Source organism: Doryrhamphus excisus, chromosome 2, assembly GCF_030265055.1.
Source record: "Doryrhamphus excisus isolate RoL2022-K1 chromosome 2, RoL_Dexc_1.0, whole genome shotgun sequence".
NCBI lineage: Eukaryota > Metazoa > Chordata > Actinopteri > Syngnathiformes > Syngnathidae > Doryrhamphus > Doryrhamphus excisus.
This window is the reverse complement of record NC_080467.1, coordinates 16823699-16841752: the sequence shown is the minus strand read 5'-3', so window position 1 is coordinate 16841752 and position 18054 is coordinate 16823699. Positions and strand designations below refer to the sequence as shown.

The 18054-nt window shown below is 40.4% G+C and overlaps 1 protein-coding gene across 4 annotated transcripts in view; it reads right to left on the bottom strand.

The window, feature by feature from the left end:
- The window catches only part of whrna (whirlin a), a 160521-nt gene that overhangs the window by 53556 nt on the left and 88911 nt on the right, over positions 1 to 18054 (bottom strand). For 2 of the 4 annotated variants that reach the window (XM_058064926.1, XM_058064924.1), the window contains exons 4-5: positions 12166 to 12374; positions 6265 to 6301 (exon numbers count right to left, since the gene is read on the bottom strand). The exons of 1 other annotated variant lie outside the window; for it this stretch is intronic. In XM_058064926.1, the coding sequence (XP_057920909.1) occupies positions 6265 to 6301; positions 12166 to 12374 (246 nt within the window). Of the gene's footprint in view, positions 1 to 6264; positions 6302 to 12165; positions 12420 to 18054 lie in introns of all 4 variants that reach the window. One more of the 4 variants, XM_058064923.1, reaches the window with a different exon arrangement.

Below are 18054 nucleotides of genomic sequence, written 5' to 3'. Positions count from 1 at the left end.
TATTATTTTCAGTAATGTGCTGTTGGGCAAAGCCCAAATGGTCAGAGGAGAATAAATGAGGGAGAATTGCTTTGCGACCTATTGGTAATTAATTAGCGTATTGGTCTTGTTTGACCTCAGGGCTGTGATCACTGAAGGATAAAGAGGACATTGAAAGGAAGGAGCGGGGTAGCCATTCTCTTTGATCGCTGTGATATGCTGACAGGGACCTGCTGAGAGGTAGACGCAACAAGAATCTGGAGTAGAATATAGAGGAGCAAAAATCTTATCAAACCATCCTAAGAGTGGCGTTGCAACAGGAATTACCAGCAATGAACATGACGGAGGGTTCTATTGCAGAAGATCGGCTTCTTCCTGTGACCTGTATCTGATGTTTTCCTGCCAGTTTGAAAACTATAATTCCTAATTTTTCAAGGCCTCTTTCGTACTGTATGTGGATATAAATCTGATATGAATCCGATGCTATTGTAGCCTCGACGTTCGGGTGGCGTAAATCCGACCTATACATCAGTGATTTTCAACCACTGTGCCGCGCGGCACACTAGTGTACCTTGAGAAACCGTCAGGTGTGTAATAAAGTTAATGTTTAAAACTACTTAAGTAGAATAAATAAGGTTAAAAATTGGTTCATAAAAAGAGATATATGAATAGGTTAAAAAGCACTGTGTAGTACGGTGAATGTGTGATTATTGCATTTGCTTAAGAGTGTTTTATTTTGAAGGCAGTGGCAGTAAGAGGAAGTGGTGCGTTTTACCGGAAAGTCTGAGCCGGTGTGCAGGTGTGTCGTGTGACGAGCTGAGTCGGGATGTGAGCAGAATCGGTAAAAGCCTGTAAAAGTTTGTTTAAGTATACAGTCGGTGTTGTGAGATGGTCTGTCCGACTGTCTGTGCCTGGACGTTATCTACATATCTTCTGTGAGAGGCTGGAGACGTTTCTACCGGAAGCGTGTTGAACAGTTTTTCAAGGTATGTATTAGCGCATTAGCTGTTAGCCAACACATTTTTGTTAGCATCACTAGCTAAGTGAATTAACTTTTAGCCGCAGTACAGCTAACTCAGCTTACTAACAAGGCTGTAATTCATTTTTTTTCCGAAGAGGAGATTTGAAGAGATCCATGGAGGTTACAGACTGCGCTATAAGCCAGTGATTTTCAACCTTTTTTGAGCCACGGCACGTTTTTTACATTGGAAAAATGTTGTGGCACACCACTAACCAAAAATGTTCCAAAATGTCACCACGACCTCACACGTGCATCAATAAGTCTATCGGAGGAACAAGGTAGGTGTTGCCACACGGACCAATATTACATTGCTCTGCCAGTCTTTACACCACAGACACTCCACAGTAGCCACGTTTTTATATGACCAGTTTTTCTCTTTCCGAATGACCTTTCGGGAAACAATGGTATCCATAGAAAGGAATATTCCAATCTCTTGTCTACATGCGCCGTGAAAATCAAACAGAATAGTCATTAGGGCATGCCCAGTGAAAGGTAAACATCAACATCATGTGATACCGGCTTCCCCGAGTTTTTCTTTCACTTGTTGGAATAACTCCGTATTGCCAGTTTTTCGTCTGTCCAGTCTTGAAATTGAGTTTGAATCAAAAACAAACTTTGCTTAGTCCAGTGTCGATTGCTGGCCTCCATTTTTAAAAGTGAAGAACGTCTGGATCTGCGTGTTACGTCATATCTGAGCATGCGCTGAAAGAACGCACCCGGGATAAATTTAAACAGGAAAAGATCAAATTCAATCTTGCTAATATTTTATAATTAAACTCAGGACATGTTTTATATAGATATATATTTTCTTTTTTAATAAAACTGCACTTGTGAATAAAGTATAGAAGGGTTTAGATTCTGTTTCACAGATGGCGCTAATGCACACGAAAGCTGCTTGCCAACCGCCAATAAACAACAGAAGAAGAAAAACATCACGAAGAAGAAGGCACCCTGACAACTTTCCGTTTGAGCGGGTACAAGATACCTCAATCGGATTAGTTAAAGGAATATTCCATCCCTGTTCAATTCTTTCCGTTTGAGCAAATAAACCAAATGCAATTGTAATATTTGGGTCCATGTATACTATTGACATATTGGCTATTGACATAATATTTGCAAATGATGATTAATAAATGTTAATTATAAAAAGTGATATTGGATAATTCCTCACGGCACACCTGACGGTTTCTCAAGGTACACTAGTGTGCCGCGGCACAGTGGTTGAAAATCACTATAAGCCACCCAGAGATTCGCTGCCGGAATAAGGTACCATAGTTTATTTTGCTCAGTTTGAGTGAAGCGGCCATATAGTTTTTGGCCTCACCGTACACAAGCGTTGCATCAGGCCTGCAACTTAAGGGACGTTTTGGTAGTATTTGCCGGCTTGTGTGTGTGTGTGTGCCCACCAACTGTGTTTTATGTACGTTGTGTAGTTGAATACCCGTTTGATGCTCAGTAAATAATTGAGATTATTTTTCATACCACTGATTCCAGTGTGATTTTTAATTATTTCATCTGCTAATGTGTTTGTATGCCAGATTTAAAATTATTACAGAGGTTTAAAAGAGTGCAACCTTGATATTAACAGTTTATTTACAGCGAGCAAAATACTGGAGACACATTGAAAAATTTAATAAGTAAAAAAAAAACTCCCTTCTCTTATTTTTTGAGGGATTACTGGGCTACACTACTCACAAATGTAGGCAAAAGTTCTTATCTTTCAAAAATGATGTTAAAAATCTGTGTCAGTAAAGCGGCTCACGTCAATGTCCCTCCAATCCAACTCCCCACAAAGTGCCATAGTCAATAGTCTTGCATGAGACGTCGGTATATCTTGCGTATGCCTTCACAGATGCATTACGCAAATACAAGTTTACATTTTTACAGGTATTTTTTTTTAGACATTTATAGACATTTTTTTAGGTAATCTGAATGACTATATAAAGGCATTGTTGGAATTTGAACAATCACAATTCTGATTCTGATTCCTCATTTCTAACGATTCTTGATTCCTGAGCAGACCGGACTGAGCAGACCGCTCTTTTTTATGAAGTAAATCCAAGTTTTTGGGCCGCTTCTTATTTGCTGTTGCTCTTCTTTGTTGGTTTTTGCAGCTATTTCATTCGGTTGGCAAAGTGGGCATGGAAACTAAGAATCAAAATAAAAATCGATCCCAGTTCCCATCGCTGCTTGAGCCTCTATGCCCAACCCTAGTCAGTATACTGTCAGTATAACGTCACCAACTCTGAGCTGGAGGATCCAATTGAGACCCGAGGTGATCCTTGGCCCAAATGAATGTTTTTGGTGCTGAGGGCAGTCCAATAACCATCAGACGGAATCTGCGAGAGTTTAAGAAGAAAGGCCTTCAAAGGCCTCATTCTCCTTCAATGCCTCAAATTTGGAATTGGCATTGAGAGCACCAAATAATGGGACATTGAAAGTTTTATTCCCTGGTGAGGAAAAATGGGAGCTTCCACCTGAGATGTTTACCACATGGCACAGTGGAGGGGGCGCCATCATGATCTGGGGTGCTTTTTCCTTCAATGGAAAAATGGTGATTCAGGTTGTGCAGGGGCGTCAAACGGCAACTGTCTATGTGGAGATGTTGTAAAATGTATTTAGGAAATATCATATTGTAATATTTTCATCGGGCGGCACGGCGGTCTAGTGGTTAGCGCGCAGACCTCACAGCTAGGAGACCAGGGTTCAATTCCACCCTCGGCCATCTCTGTGTGGAGTTTGCATGTTCTCCCCGTGCATGCGTGGGTTTTCTCCCACATTCTAAAAACATGCTAGGTTAATTGGCCACTCCAAATTGTCCATAGGTATGAATGTGAGTGTGAATGGTTGTTTGTCTATATGTGCCCTGTGATTGGCTGGTGACCAGTCCAGGGTGTACCCCGCCTCTCGCCCAAAGACAGCTGGGATAGGCTCCAGCACCCCCGCGACCCTTGTGAGGAAAAAGCGGTAGAAAATGAATGAATGAATGAATATTTTCATCGTGTCTCTCCGAAACTGTTTTCTGACATAGTAGATTCCAAAAGTAAGATTCCTAAATACAGCTTAATTTCTAAATGACCTTAATTCGTCATGTCGAAAATGTATTTCCAAATGTGCCATTCTGTGTCATCAAACTAACGTCAAAGTGTAATAATGACTTCCAGTGGTTCCATAAATAGTACATTGAATGCAGAATATATCACGCCTCGCTGCACGAAGCTTTTAGAGCTCCCGTAAGATACTAAGGAGTACATGTCAGCTATTAGGGATAAATGAATATGGCGGTTGGGTACATTAGCATATAAGTTACAGCGCACATCTTTACAACTACAGAGCTACATTGACTACATAACTAGAATGGATTTATGCCAAGATGCACGTGTAAGGTTTTTAATAAAACAATTTATTCAGGCGTAGCCTCTTCTGAAAAAAATATGAGAGCCACCCGTATTTCAAATATAAATAGACTGACTAAGACTATCTTCTATTGGGTGACGTTCGTTGTTCTTGCGTCACAGCCTGTGCCTGTTAGTCATATTGCATGCAGACTCCATTAACAGAGTAGTGGAATTTGATCATCCAATGCGTTGCAGAAATGTCTAACCTAAAAGGAACATTTGCTGCAGAACTTCCCAACAACGTGGGGAGTTGGTGGCTATTCCACACTATTTCTGCTGGAGTTATCACGTAGTCATCATAGTGTGTGGTTTTCATTTGTGGTTTAACTCGGTGTCATCAACATGTTATAGGCACGTCTGTGCTGTGTAAATATGTTTGGAAACCCCCTTTAAGCCTCTGTCTGGATCCCTCCCCCCTCCATGAATACCTCAATCCTGTACCTTTTTCCCCATCTGTAAAGTCAACAATGTGAAAACGCTCCCTTCCGACAGCCTTAAAATGATTGGAATCTAAATGTCAAACACGACAACAAACACACTGGAGGTCCTGTGAGATGTAATGAAAGGTTTTGCATTACAGAAAAATGAAGTACCGTATTTTCTGGACTATAAGTATATATATATATAAGTATATATATATATATATATAAGTATATATATATATATATATATATATATATATATATATATATATATATATATATATATATATATATATATAAGACTATAAGTATATAGTCTAAGTCGCACAAGGCCAAAAGTGCATAATTAGGTCGAAAAAAACATACATAAGTCGCACTGGAGTATAAGTCGCATTTTTTGCGGGTAATTTATTTTACAAACTACTTGGCCAAAACAGACATTATGTCCTCTTGGAAGGCAAGTTCTAACAATAAAAGAATAGAAAACAGGCTGAATAGGTGTAAGATATGCTAACACAATGCTTAGTCAGCTACACTAAAAATAAACATAAACAGAAAAGGTGTCCAGTGTTTATGTAACATAAACAGTTTTTTCATTTATACGTTGCTCTGGAGTATAAGTCGCAGGAACAGCCAACCTATGAAAAAAACTTATAGTCCGGAACATACAGTAAGTTTTAAAAATGACTTCATGGTTTAGACACCAACAACGACAGGAACTGGAAACCTGAACCTCGATATGATTGAACATGCTAGAATTCAACCTAAAATCTAAAGTAAATGTGTCCAAAAATAAATTTCTCTGCTTTTTTGCCCATTTTGCCCCATTTTTGTTGTTGAGTTTTCAGTTTTTTCATGAAAAAACAATTAGCGCCTAACACTCAAAATTACGAGTGCTCCTAAACGCCTACAGTGCGAGGAGACCACAGCAGGGAGGAGACAGTGGCAGATTGTTCCTTGTTCTGTGTGAAAGATTCGGGTGACGATTCACCCGAAAATTAGGCTTTATTGTTGGTTGTATTTTTGTATTTCAGATACTATTAAGAAGTGTGTATTGGTTCTTTGAGAGTTGGGACACTATGGAAAGATCCCAGATAATCAACACTTCATATTCCACAAGCAGGATCAAAAGTAGCAAACCACTGTCGGTGCTGCTTTAGCTTTTTCTAAAATGGTGCTTTCATGTGCATCACATAACTTTCCGCTGCATTCAGGGACACTAAATCACAGCAAACATACCCACACATGCACATGCAGCCCAGAGCAGGTGGTATTTACAAAAACAACCACTTGCTGCTCATACAAGAATAATAACTGTAACAAGTTTGGGAACCATTTTAAAATGTTGCTTAATATGCAAAACTAAGCTAAATGTTCTGAGGCAGGATCCTGAAGTCACCTCCACTGACATACTGTAGTTGTACTGGTGTTCCGTGAACCTTACCTTCCCGACTTCAGTGGATCCCTGGTCCACAGAGAAACTGTAGAAGAAGATGAAGAAGAACAATTAGTCAAATTCACTTATGGATGCCTATTTGGCAACTGATTGAAATATTATATTTTGTCCATGGCTTTGATGGTTAGAAACACATACAGTATAAGATAATATATTGGACGCTCTTTTGGTCCGAACAGCTCAACCGTAGCAACCATCTTTAAGGATAAAGATTATTGAATTTTAATGTATGATAGAGAAATATTGGATGCTGTGCGCTATTACACTAGCCTGAGACAACATTTCAAGACTTGTGCAACTATACTTGGACAAGTCCTATGATTTCCAAATTAATTGAACTGGACATAATTGCGGAATTCCAAACATCCACATATATATCCATATATTTTCTGGCATAAAAATTTGACTGACTCACTGTGGCAACCCCTGACACAGAGAAAGTTGAATTGAAAAAATAGTATTATTTTGCATATGCATTAGTGTGTACTGTAACACGTGTTACTTTTGGTTGCACCGTGAGTGATGAGTCAGAGTGTGTGTTTCTACCAATAAACAACCTAATCATGGAGATTATAAGCAAGCAAAACATGTTTTGATGAAAACTCAAATCAAATTTGCAGGGTTCCAAATGCTGATTTGACAAATATGCGGGTTTCCACTGTATTGACACGAGCGTTGCCTTACAGTTACCATAGCGACATCCCCAATGTGGGATGTTTTATCTCCGAAACAAACATAAGTCTTCTGCTGTGTGAAATTGAAACAAATGGATGGAAACAAGAGAGCAGCCATCTGTCTCTGGTAAAATCAAGGTGATAACCATCACACAACCACAACACTCAGGGGAGATGCTACACATACAGTATCCCTTGTCAAGTTAAATGCTGTGTTTTCACGACTTAGACATAATATCAAACTTCAATTTTGAGGTCTGGTGTTTTATTTATTTTTTGATCCAAGTCCTGATTGTCGTTTTTCTGCAGAAAACATGTGAAACATGTCTTATTACATTAAACCGTGGATAAGAGGAGGAAGACATTTTTCTTCGTTCCAATGGAAGTCGTTTATCTGGCTGACTCATGGTGTCATAATGGATTGTGGACACAGACAAAACTGAAACTAAAAATGGCTTGCACATTTCCTTGTGACTTTGCCCAGAGACATAAGGAGAATGGTTGATATTAAAAGACTATTGAGGCGATGGCAGCTTGTCGTTTTCCTCCATGTGTGCATATTTTTATTTTTTGTTTTCATATATTTCACACTCTGGCTACACGGAGGTAGAGTGGGTAGCTCACAGGCCTCACAGCTAAGAGACCCGAGTTCAATTCCACCCTCAGCCATCTCTGTGTGGATTTTGCATGTTCTCCGGGTACTCCGGTTTCCTCCCACATTCCAAAAACATGCTAGGTTAATTGGCGACTCCAAATTGTCCATAGGTATGAATGTGAGTGTGAATGGTTGTTTGTCTATATGTGCCCTGTGATTGGCTGGCCACCAGTCCAGGGTGTACCCCGCCTCTCGCCCGAAGACAGCTGGGATAGGCTCCAGCACCCCCGCGACCCTCGTGAGGAAAAGCAGTAGAAAATGAATGAATGAATGAATATATTTTACACTCTGGCTACACGGTGGAGGGGTGGGTTGCGCGCAGGCCTCACAGCTAGGAGACCCGAGTTCAATTCCACCCTCGGCCATCTCTGTGTGGAGTTTGCATGTTCTCTGCGTACTCCGGGTTCCTCCCACATTCCAAATACATGCTAGGTTAATTGGCGATTCCAAATTAGGTATGAATGTGAGTGTGAATGGTTGTTTGTCTATATGTGCCCTGTGATTGGCTGGCGGGCTATTGCCCGAAGACAGCTGGGATAGGCTCCAGCACCCCCGACCTTCATGAGGATAAATAGTAGAAAATGAAAGAATTAATAATTTACACGTGATTGCACGGCGGACGAGTGGTTTGCGCGTAGACCTCACAGCTAGGAGACCAGGGTTCAATTCCACCCTCATCTCTGTGTGGAGTTATCATGTTCTCCCTGTGCATGCGTGGGTTTTCTCCGGGTACTCCGGTTTCCTCCCACATTTCGGTGGTTTCAATTTCTCACAATTTCTCAAACCAAATAATTAGTTGCACATGACTTACAGACACATGGTCTCCAAGGCAGAAAGTATTCCGTAACAAAAAGCTATGCTCTGTATCATTCAATGAATGATTGTGACCACTATGTGCTCCCACCCCACCTTAACTCACTACTTTGACATATACACTATGTCACACCTGACTGTAAGTTGCAGGACCAGCCAAATTATGAATACGGAATACGGTAATACAGTAACAGTAACAACACTGTGCCCCATGACTTGATGCATCGGCCCCTTTTTTGGCTGCACAAACTGCCCTCAAATCCCAAGTTTCTGGTTGTCTTTCATTACGCTAATGACTGAAGACAGATATCTGCTTATTGTTGTCAGTGATAAATAAACCGTTGTGTGGTGCGGGACAAACAGATTCTTCCACAGGCTCAGCACAATTTCAATTTGCATGCCTTCTCTTTGTGTTTTCTCCTTTATTACCAATAAAAGACCAGTTTAATAATCCTGAGCCCCGCAGACCTGAAAACCCAATTGGCTGTCAAGGTCCACTTTGTATTTAGAATGCTGGCAGATAGTGAGTATAATAGTCATCTAATTGCGCAGGATAGATAGAGTGATATCTTTATAGGGAATTAGTGCACCTCATGTTGTTGCAGCCAAAAAGAAGCCAAACAAAACACAGCAGTGCAAAGAAAGCATGTGTGTTACTGACTTTGAGGTTTCAAATAAAGCTTGATGAATCAATGTGGGCTGCACGGCGGTCGTGTGGTTAGCGCGCAGACCTCACAGCTAGGAGACCAGGGTTCAATTCCACCCTCGGCTATCTCTGTGTGGAGTTTGCATGTTCTCCCCCCGTGCATGCGTGGGTTTTCTCCGGGTACTCCGGTTTCCTCCCACATTCCAAAAACATGCTCGGGTATTTTAGGGGCGGTTACTTCGTTTATTCCGTCCTGTCCACCTTCCACTCAGCTCCCTTGTTACCAGAACTTATGTCGTAAACAAACCTTTTATGCAAATTTTTGGCCTTTTGCTAATTTTTGACATGATAACCAGCACAGAACGCTTTCTAGATCTTCCAGAATTTGCACCTATTCCAGCTGTAATTCCTTGGATTTCCAAACCGGTCTGTTTTAATTCATTCCACCCACGGCCCACCCAATCCGCTGTGATTGGTGTGATTCAGCTTTTACAGCTTACCTGGGCACACCCAAAAAATGAAGTCACCGGCAGGATGGAACCGGTAGCTTCTCACAAGGTTCACTGTGACATCACAGTGAGCCGGTGTTCGAAAAAACTCTCTTCTCTCTACTTCTTTTGGGGCACATTTGCAAATGTGCAAATCTCATTATCTGAAACCTTTGCAATGTTCAACACAATAATACAACATTTTAACTACATTTATATGTCAGAAAAGTGGAAAAAGCATAATAGGTCCTCTTGAAATGGCATATTTTCTCATATTATGTCTACTATATGGCATGGCGGAAGAGTGGTTAGCGCGCAGGCCTCACAGCTAGGAGACCAGGGTTCAATTCCACCCTCGGCCATCTCTGTGTGGAGTTTGCATGTTCTCCCCGTGCATGCGTGGGTTTTCTCCGGGTACTCCGGTTTCCTCCCACATTCCAAAAACATGCTAGGTTAATTAGCGACTCCAAATTGTCCATAGGTATGAATGTGAGTGTAAATGGTTGTTTGTCTATATGTGCCCTGTGATTGGCTGGCGACCAGTCCAGGGTGTACCCCGCCTCTCGCCCAAAGACAGCTGGGATAGGCTCCAGCATCCCTTGTGAGGATAAGCGGTAGAAAATGAATGAATAAATCAACGTGTGATCATTAATTGTGAATTACCCGTAGAAACCGGACTAGGAACTAGAACTGAACTGAACTTCATCAGCTGGAGGAGAGTCATGGCTTTGAGCTCCTTTGAAAGCTGACAAGCTGATTTTCCCCCCCTCGACAGTAACTGTGTAAGTGCCACTGACACTGACATGTAGGGGTTTGAATACACCAGAAAAAATGATTTTTCTACTTTTTTCCCAGAAACACAAGCCTTCAAAATAACTCGCTTGGAGGAATATCGAGCCCACCCATCAACAAGTAGATTGGTGTTTTCACAATGTCATTGGCTATTCAATGTGAAGGTCATCATTAGAAGTTGATGGAATAATCGTTATTATTTTTACACACATACTGTAAGTTCATTGACACTATTGGGTCAAGTGAGGTGATATCTGCCTCTGATGGAAACCATCAACGTCTGCAACGTCCTAAAAGGGAACTGCACTTTTTGGGGAATTTTGTCCATCATTCATGATCCGTATGTGAAACATAAACACATATTTCTTTCCCTTTTCTGTGTATTATAACGGCAGAAAACTGGTTAATATGAGCTAGCTAACAATGTAAGTCATTGGGACACACCTATTTTGACTACAAATCCCTCTAAAAAAACCCCTCTTACAACGTTTTATATACATGCTGTGATCATGCATGCAACAAGTACATCAATAATAACATGTCGTATATATGGAATCCAACTTTTCAGCTTATTGCCACAACCCTCAAAAATGCACGTATAAGGAATGATTTATAACCTAGCATTATTTTTTTAAAACTAACAACACAGTACCAGCACCATTAGGGAGTAGCTGAGAGACGCTGAGACGTCACTCAGCACACCTTTTGTATTAATAATAACAATATCGCTGTAGCTTGGTTAATATACAGGTAGGTTGTGGAAATGGAACACTGTTTTTTTGTGAGGGCTCAAGCGTCAAAACAGCGTCAAAAGCATCAAAACAGGTGTGTCCTAATGACGTGCATTGTTAGCTAGCTCATACCAACAATTTATTTCACGTTATAATGCACAGAAAAATAAATAAATATGTATTCATGTTTTACATAAGGATTGGGAATGATGGGCAAAATTCCAAAAAAGTGCAGTTCCCCTTTGATGTGGATTGTTTATATTAACTGTACCATTACCAACATAACAGGACCGTTTTTGTCTGACATTTATCTGCAATTCAGTGCATGCCTGCATATTCATGATTCACCATGTTTTTACAAAAAATATTTTTAATATTAAATATATTTAATATTTATTTAATATTAAATATAATACGAAATATTAACATTTAATATTTTTCATACACCATAAGTTGGTAATAGTTTATAAATATAGAAATAGAAATATAATATAGAAATAGAAATATAATAAATACAGTACTAATGTACCATGTTTATCTCTTTTTATTTTTTTATCTTTATCTCTTATTCAATAGTTTTTTTTTGTGCGAGTGTTGAGATTTTGCGCTTTTTCCAGCAGTTCTTGAATGCATCAAAGTTAGGTGATGCCAGTGAGAGACTCAAAAGTTTGTTTGGCTACAAAAATAGTTGCTTCTGCATTCAATCGGCCTCAAAATGTGCCATTTTTGTGGGCGTATCAATTACCAATCTACAAACATAACCTACCAATGTACTGATCTACCTTTGGGCTCCACGTCTCTAGTCAATTCATCTTCAATGGAACCTCCGCAATAAGGTGATTATGGCGATTCACTGTCCAGCCAAGAAATTTGAGTTGCAATGAGTTGCATTCATGCATTGATTTATATTAGCATATGGTCAAATGGTCTGGTGTTGGGTGCTTATCGAGCCTGCAGTTATAATTGTATCCAAGAATGCTGGATATCAGATATCAGAGGGTTTTGTCGTGGATGCAAGGGTTAAAGAAACAAAAGCTCAAGCACCCATCCTTAGTGGAGATGGACGATGACATAAGAGTGTTCAACTCACCCTGCCATGCTGCTGTTTGCTGAGCTTTCCGTGATCTGGGAGCTAGCGATCCACTTGGTTTCGCCGATGACTGTCCTGGCATGAGGCAGGCGCCCCACGTCTTTCACCGTCATCATCAGGTGTTGTGACGACTTAAGGACTTTGACAGCTTCATCGTGCGGGATGTTCAAGAAGCTGCGGCCGTTTACTTCCAGAATTTGATCTCCAACCTGTGGGCGTTGCAAGGAACAGAGAGGAGTGGCGGAGGGGCAAGACTGTGAGGGCGGGGGCAGGCAGACATGCATGGGTACATACAGTAGATCGAAGGTCACAGAGAAGGTAACGTAACAGATGGAGGGAGTAGAGGTCATTGAAATAATTAGATTTGGTCCTATGTGAACAGTGTTACGTGAAAAGCAGTTTAATGTCCAATAAAATGTTCATATTTCCTTTATACAAATGAGTAGAATCTCGATACAGCGCCTGGGGGAGTACAACGCCGACATCATCATGAAAGCATGCAACTTAACGAAGCAGAGGGAAATTCATTGCCCTTGCAACACCAACTGTAAAATCTATATTAAGTTAAATGGAGCACCTCAGGAAGGAAGCCAAAGTACTTGCTGTCAAAGACACCAAGGAACTGGACGCATACGTGCTTTTCACCCATAGATCCATAGCACTCTGGTTTTCATGTTGTTTTCATCTCTAAATGCAGTCAGAGATCTATCCTCCCCAATCGGAAACTGAGCATAGACATTCAGAATGTGTCAAAGTTTGACATTCAGAATGTCAAAAAAGTTCAGTCTGCAGTAGTGGTGGGCAAAACCGTTCATTTCAGTGAACCGGGTCATTCCGGTTCATTCAGTAAAAAAGATCCGTTCATTTCGCTCATTTTGTTAATTCCGGTCATTTCAGTCAATTGGTCGTTGTCAAAAATGTTCAGTCTGCAGTAGTGGTGGACAAAACCGTTCATTTCAGTGAACCGGATCATTCCAGTTCATTCAGTAAAAAGATCTGTTCATTTCGTTCATTTCATTCATTTTGGTCATTCCGGTCATTCCAGTCAATTGGTCGTTGTCAAAAATGTTCAGTCTGCAGTAGTGGTGGACAAAACCGTTCATTTCAGCGAACCGGGTCATTCTGGTTCATTCAGTAAAAAGATCCGTTCATTTCGTTCATTTCGTTCATTTCGTTCATTTCGTTCATTTCGTTCATTCCGGTCATTCTGGTCATTCCGGTCATTCCGATCATTTCAGTCAATTGGTCGTTGCCTGAGATGTCCCCCCGTGCAAAGACCCGGTCAAACCAGCACAGAAAGCTTTCTCGATCTTCCAGAATTTGCACCTATTCCAGCTGTAATTCCTTGGAAACCGGTCCAAACCGGTCTGTTTTAATTCATTCCACCCACGGCCCACCGCCGTAATCCGCTGTGATTGGTGCCACTCAGCTTTTACAGCTTACCTGGGCACACCCAGGTAATGGGATGGAACCGGTAGCTTCTCGCAAGGTTCACTGTGACATCACAGTGAGCCGGTGTTAAAAAAAACTCTCTGAAACTTCAGAGCCATCGCAAACTTCTTTTGGGGCACATTTGCAAATGCGCAAATCTCATTATCTGAAACTTTTGCAATGTTTAAAACAATAATACAATATTTTAACTATATTTATATGTCAAAAAAGTGGAAAAAGCATAATAGGTCCTCTTGAAATAGCATATTTTCTCATATTATGTCTACTATACGGCACAGCGGAAGAGTGGTTAGCGCGCAGACCTCACAGCTAGGAGACCAGGGTTCAATTCATCTCTGTGTGGAGTTTGCATGGTCCCCGTGCATGTGTGGGTTTTCTCCGGGTACTCCGGTTTCATTACATTCCAAAAACATGCTAGGTTAATTGGCGACTCCAAATTGTCCATAGGTATGAATGTGAGTGTGAGTGTCAACTATACTGGCTAACACGAATGTAAATGTGTAGGGGTGTTATTTCATGTCTACAGGGCTCTAATATTTAGAAGGTTGTTACTCCAGCAACCTGAGGTGACCTGCACTGTGCCACAATAGCACAACATATTGCACAAACAGCTAACATCAGCATCTTGCGGGCACAACTGAAGACGATTAGCCGCATTCTGTTTCTGCAGGGGGACCAGTTGTGATCATTCAGGGTAGGGTCATTTGATTATAAATGCAAAAGGGACACAAACTGGTATTTACAGATGCAATCAATCAATCAAGAGACGCTAACAAGTGACATTGCAGTGAGGACACACGCTGCTGGCACAGCACACAGTCGCCATCCCAGCTGTCAGGTGGAACTAAAGCCTCGGGGATGAGAGACAGATTCAAAAACACGATTATAGGCTGCTTGTTCCAGATCTGTGGGACAAAATGCCACTAAAATGGGACAATAACACATCTTTTACCTTGTGTTGGAAGACCCTGCAGCAAACGTGGAGTGTGTGATCTTCATATTACTGAGATTCAACAACGGGGTCGCACACATGGCTAGCTCGAGGAGAAAAGACTTACAAGACTTTGTTTTTTTAAAAACAAGCACATTCTTAATTTATTTTAGGACGATTCGGAAAGCTATTAGACAAGGAATTACATTACTCTAATTTAACAGTATATAAGAGTGTGAATGCTAATGCAAAAGTGACATGAATGTAAACATATTTCACTCGCTAAATGTCTCGCAAAAAAGGTCAGTAAGGATAATTCATAATGCCGCCTCCATAGAACATACTAACTCCTTATTTCTAAAATCACAATACTTAAACTTGCTGATATAGTTCATCTTCAAACAGCTAAAATAATGAAAAAAATCCTTAAATGGTATTATGGAAAGCAGGACGTGAACAAATGTAACAGTTACTGATACTGTAAAAGTACCAGATGGAGGGGTAGGATTTAATAAGCTTTGCTTCTTCCTACTCCTTTTGGACATGTGGAACTGTGAACTGATTATGGGATGCACTCAATTGTAATCTGATGCATGTTCAAATGAAATTAAACCATTACCATTATTTGTGGTCAGAAGGGAATACAACCGTCCCCTCACTACATCGCCGTTTGAATTCAGCAGCGTCACTCTATCACAGTTTTTCCTAAATAAATAAATCGATACAATATCGCTGTTTCGTGCTTGACGATGGTATACTAATAGTAAAAAAAAAATAAAAAAATAACAATATAATAATAATAAGATTTTCCATTATATATCAATGGCTCACCCTATCTCTGAGGATGAGTCCAGCTATTCAGTCACTTGCATCCGCAATTTCATTGTTTCGGTCACGAAAGGTGACTATAGGGGTGTTATTTCATGTTTGAAGGGCTCTCAAAATGGTAAAAACTGTATTTAGAAGGCCAGGAAGATTCCTGCTTTTTATTCAGTGGCTCTGATATGAAGTGGAATTGTTCATTCATTCATTCATTCATTTTCTAGGGTTGCCGGAGCCTATCCCAGCTGTCTTCAGGCATGAGGCGGGGTACACCCTGGACTGGTGGCCAGCCAATCACAGGGCACATAAAGACAAACAACCATTCACACTCACATTCATACCTATGGACAATTTGGAGTCGCCAATTAATCTAGCATGTTTTTGGAATGTGGGAGGAAACCGGAGTACCCGGAGAAAACCCACGCATGCACAGGGAGAACATGCAAACTCCACACAGAGATGGCCGAGGGTGGAATCGAACGGTCTACTAGCTGTGTGGCCTGCACAGCGAACCACTCAGTCACCGTGCAGCCAGGAGGTGGAATTGCATCCTGTAAAATGATTTGCAGTGGAAGTCATATTGTGCTACTTAGCTGTCTGCTACACACATAATATTGATGAAATACAGGAAGTGGCGAAATCCAATACCAATGGTTACCATGTACCCATCGCTCCTTGAACGCCTTTTGTTTGGCTTCCAACACGCACCCGCTTGCAAAGCAAGAATCTAGGCTATAGTGATGGGGAGATATCTCTGCAGGTTCAGAGAACGTCACGTGTAGATAATAAAATCAACGTGTTGGAGTTCTCGTTCTTGACCATTGTGGCAAAATCATCTCTTCACATCAAGCTACCCGGGACTAAAACTGTGAGAAAAGACTAAAAATAGACACACTTTACTGTGCGCCTTGATATCAGTTGATGAGGTCTGTCTTTCTGCTGTACTCAACTTGCTACTTCCATCGCTTTACCTTGCCTCACACTCCTCATTATTCCCTCCTCCATTTCCCCCTCGTCTTCATCATTATGCTTCTATTCGAGAGGAGATGGGCCTTGCTCTGAGTCACAAGCATTTCATTTTTCTGTGGCCGTCATATTCGATGCAGTCCAACAAAAGCCAGCGAATACCAACGATTCAGGAAGACAATCAGGGTAGTGTTAGATAATAACACATTCTATACACAGGACAGGAGGGACAGGAGACAACTCCTGGCAGCACAGTACACCGACTCAAATGTCACACATTGTTGTGTTCAAACGTTTTGTTATGAACCCTGTTCATCTGGCATGGAGAATAAGAACAGAATTGATATGACATTTTTTTTCTTGCCTTTGTTTTGGCTCATACAACATGTATTATCTCTAAATGTTCTCTAAGTGTTCTCAATCAGAAATCACTCCACACTCTTTAAAATATAATTAAAAATATATATATAATAAAAGCAATCTTCACTCGCTAAATGTACTGCAAAAAAGGTCAGTAAGGTTAATTCATAATGCCGCCTACAGAGACCCATGCATTATTAAAAAAAAAAACAAGAAAAACTGTATTATGGAAAGCAGGAAGTGAACAAATGTATAAGCATAATGTATAAGCCTTATGCATAAATAATGCATAAGGCTAAAAACAACCAATTACCTAAAAATGTCATCCAATACTTCTCTACAAGAGAGGAGAAATATGATCTCAGGGAAGAAGTACATTTGAAACACTTCTATGCTAGGACTACGTTAAAAAGCCATAGCATTTCAGTATGTGGAATCAAACTATGGAATGGATTGAGTAAGGACCTCAAACAATGCACAACGATGAGCCAATTCAAGAAACAATACAAGCAGTTGATGTTTGCTAAATACAAGGATGAAGAGTCTTGAACCAGTCATGATGTGCTATATATATCACTATATTGACACTTACTATGGTACACATTATGTCATTGGATGCTCATATCACCTTGTACTTCGGTACGAGGTACATTATAAAAAAAAAACACACAAAAAAACTGTATTATGGAAAGCAGGAAGTGAACAAATGTAACAGTTACTGATTGTAAAAGTACCAGATGGAGGGGTAGGATTTAATAAGCTTTGCTTCTTCCTACTCCTTTTGGACATGTGGAACTGGGAACTGATTATGGGATGCACTCAATTGTAATCTGATGCATGTTCAAATGAATTAAAACCATTACCATTACCATTACCATAAATTTGTACCCACATGGCCCTGTGTGAAAACGTGATTGCCCCCTAAACCCAAGAACTGGTTGGGCCACCCTTAGCAGCAACAACTGCAATCAAGTGTTTAAATGTTTAAAAATGTTTTTAGGTCACACTAAAAAGATGGTTTGATGATAATAGATTGTCCTTGAACCGAAGTAAAACTAAAATCATGCTGTTTGGTAACAGTAGAAAGGACACGTACCAACAACTGAAGAGCTTGCAACCAAAAGGCGCTAAATCCATTTTGACTGATTTCGAGAAAATCAATGATTTTTAATTACGCACACATCAATCTATTTGGTCATCAAGTCTATATTGCAAATGAAAGAGCTATCAATATAGGTCATAAAAATGCATGCTATAAAAATCCTGCACACACCATGTATTTTATATATTTAAATTATTATTTTTTTTCGGATTTAGCGCCTTTTGGCTGAAATAAATTTGAAGTCACCTTTAACTTC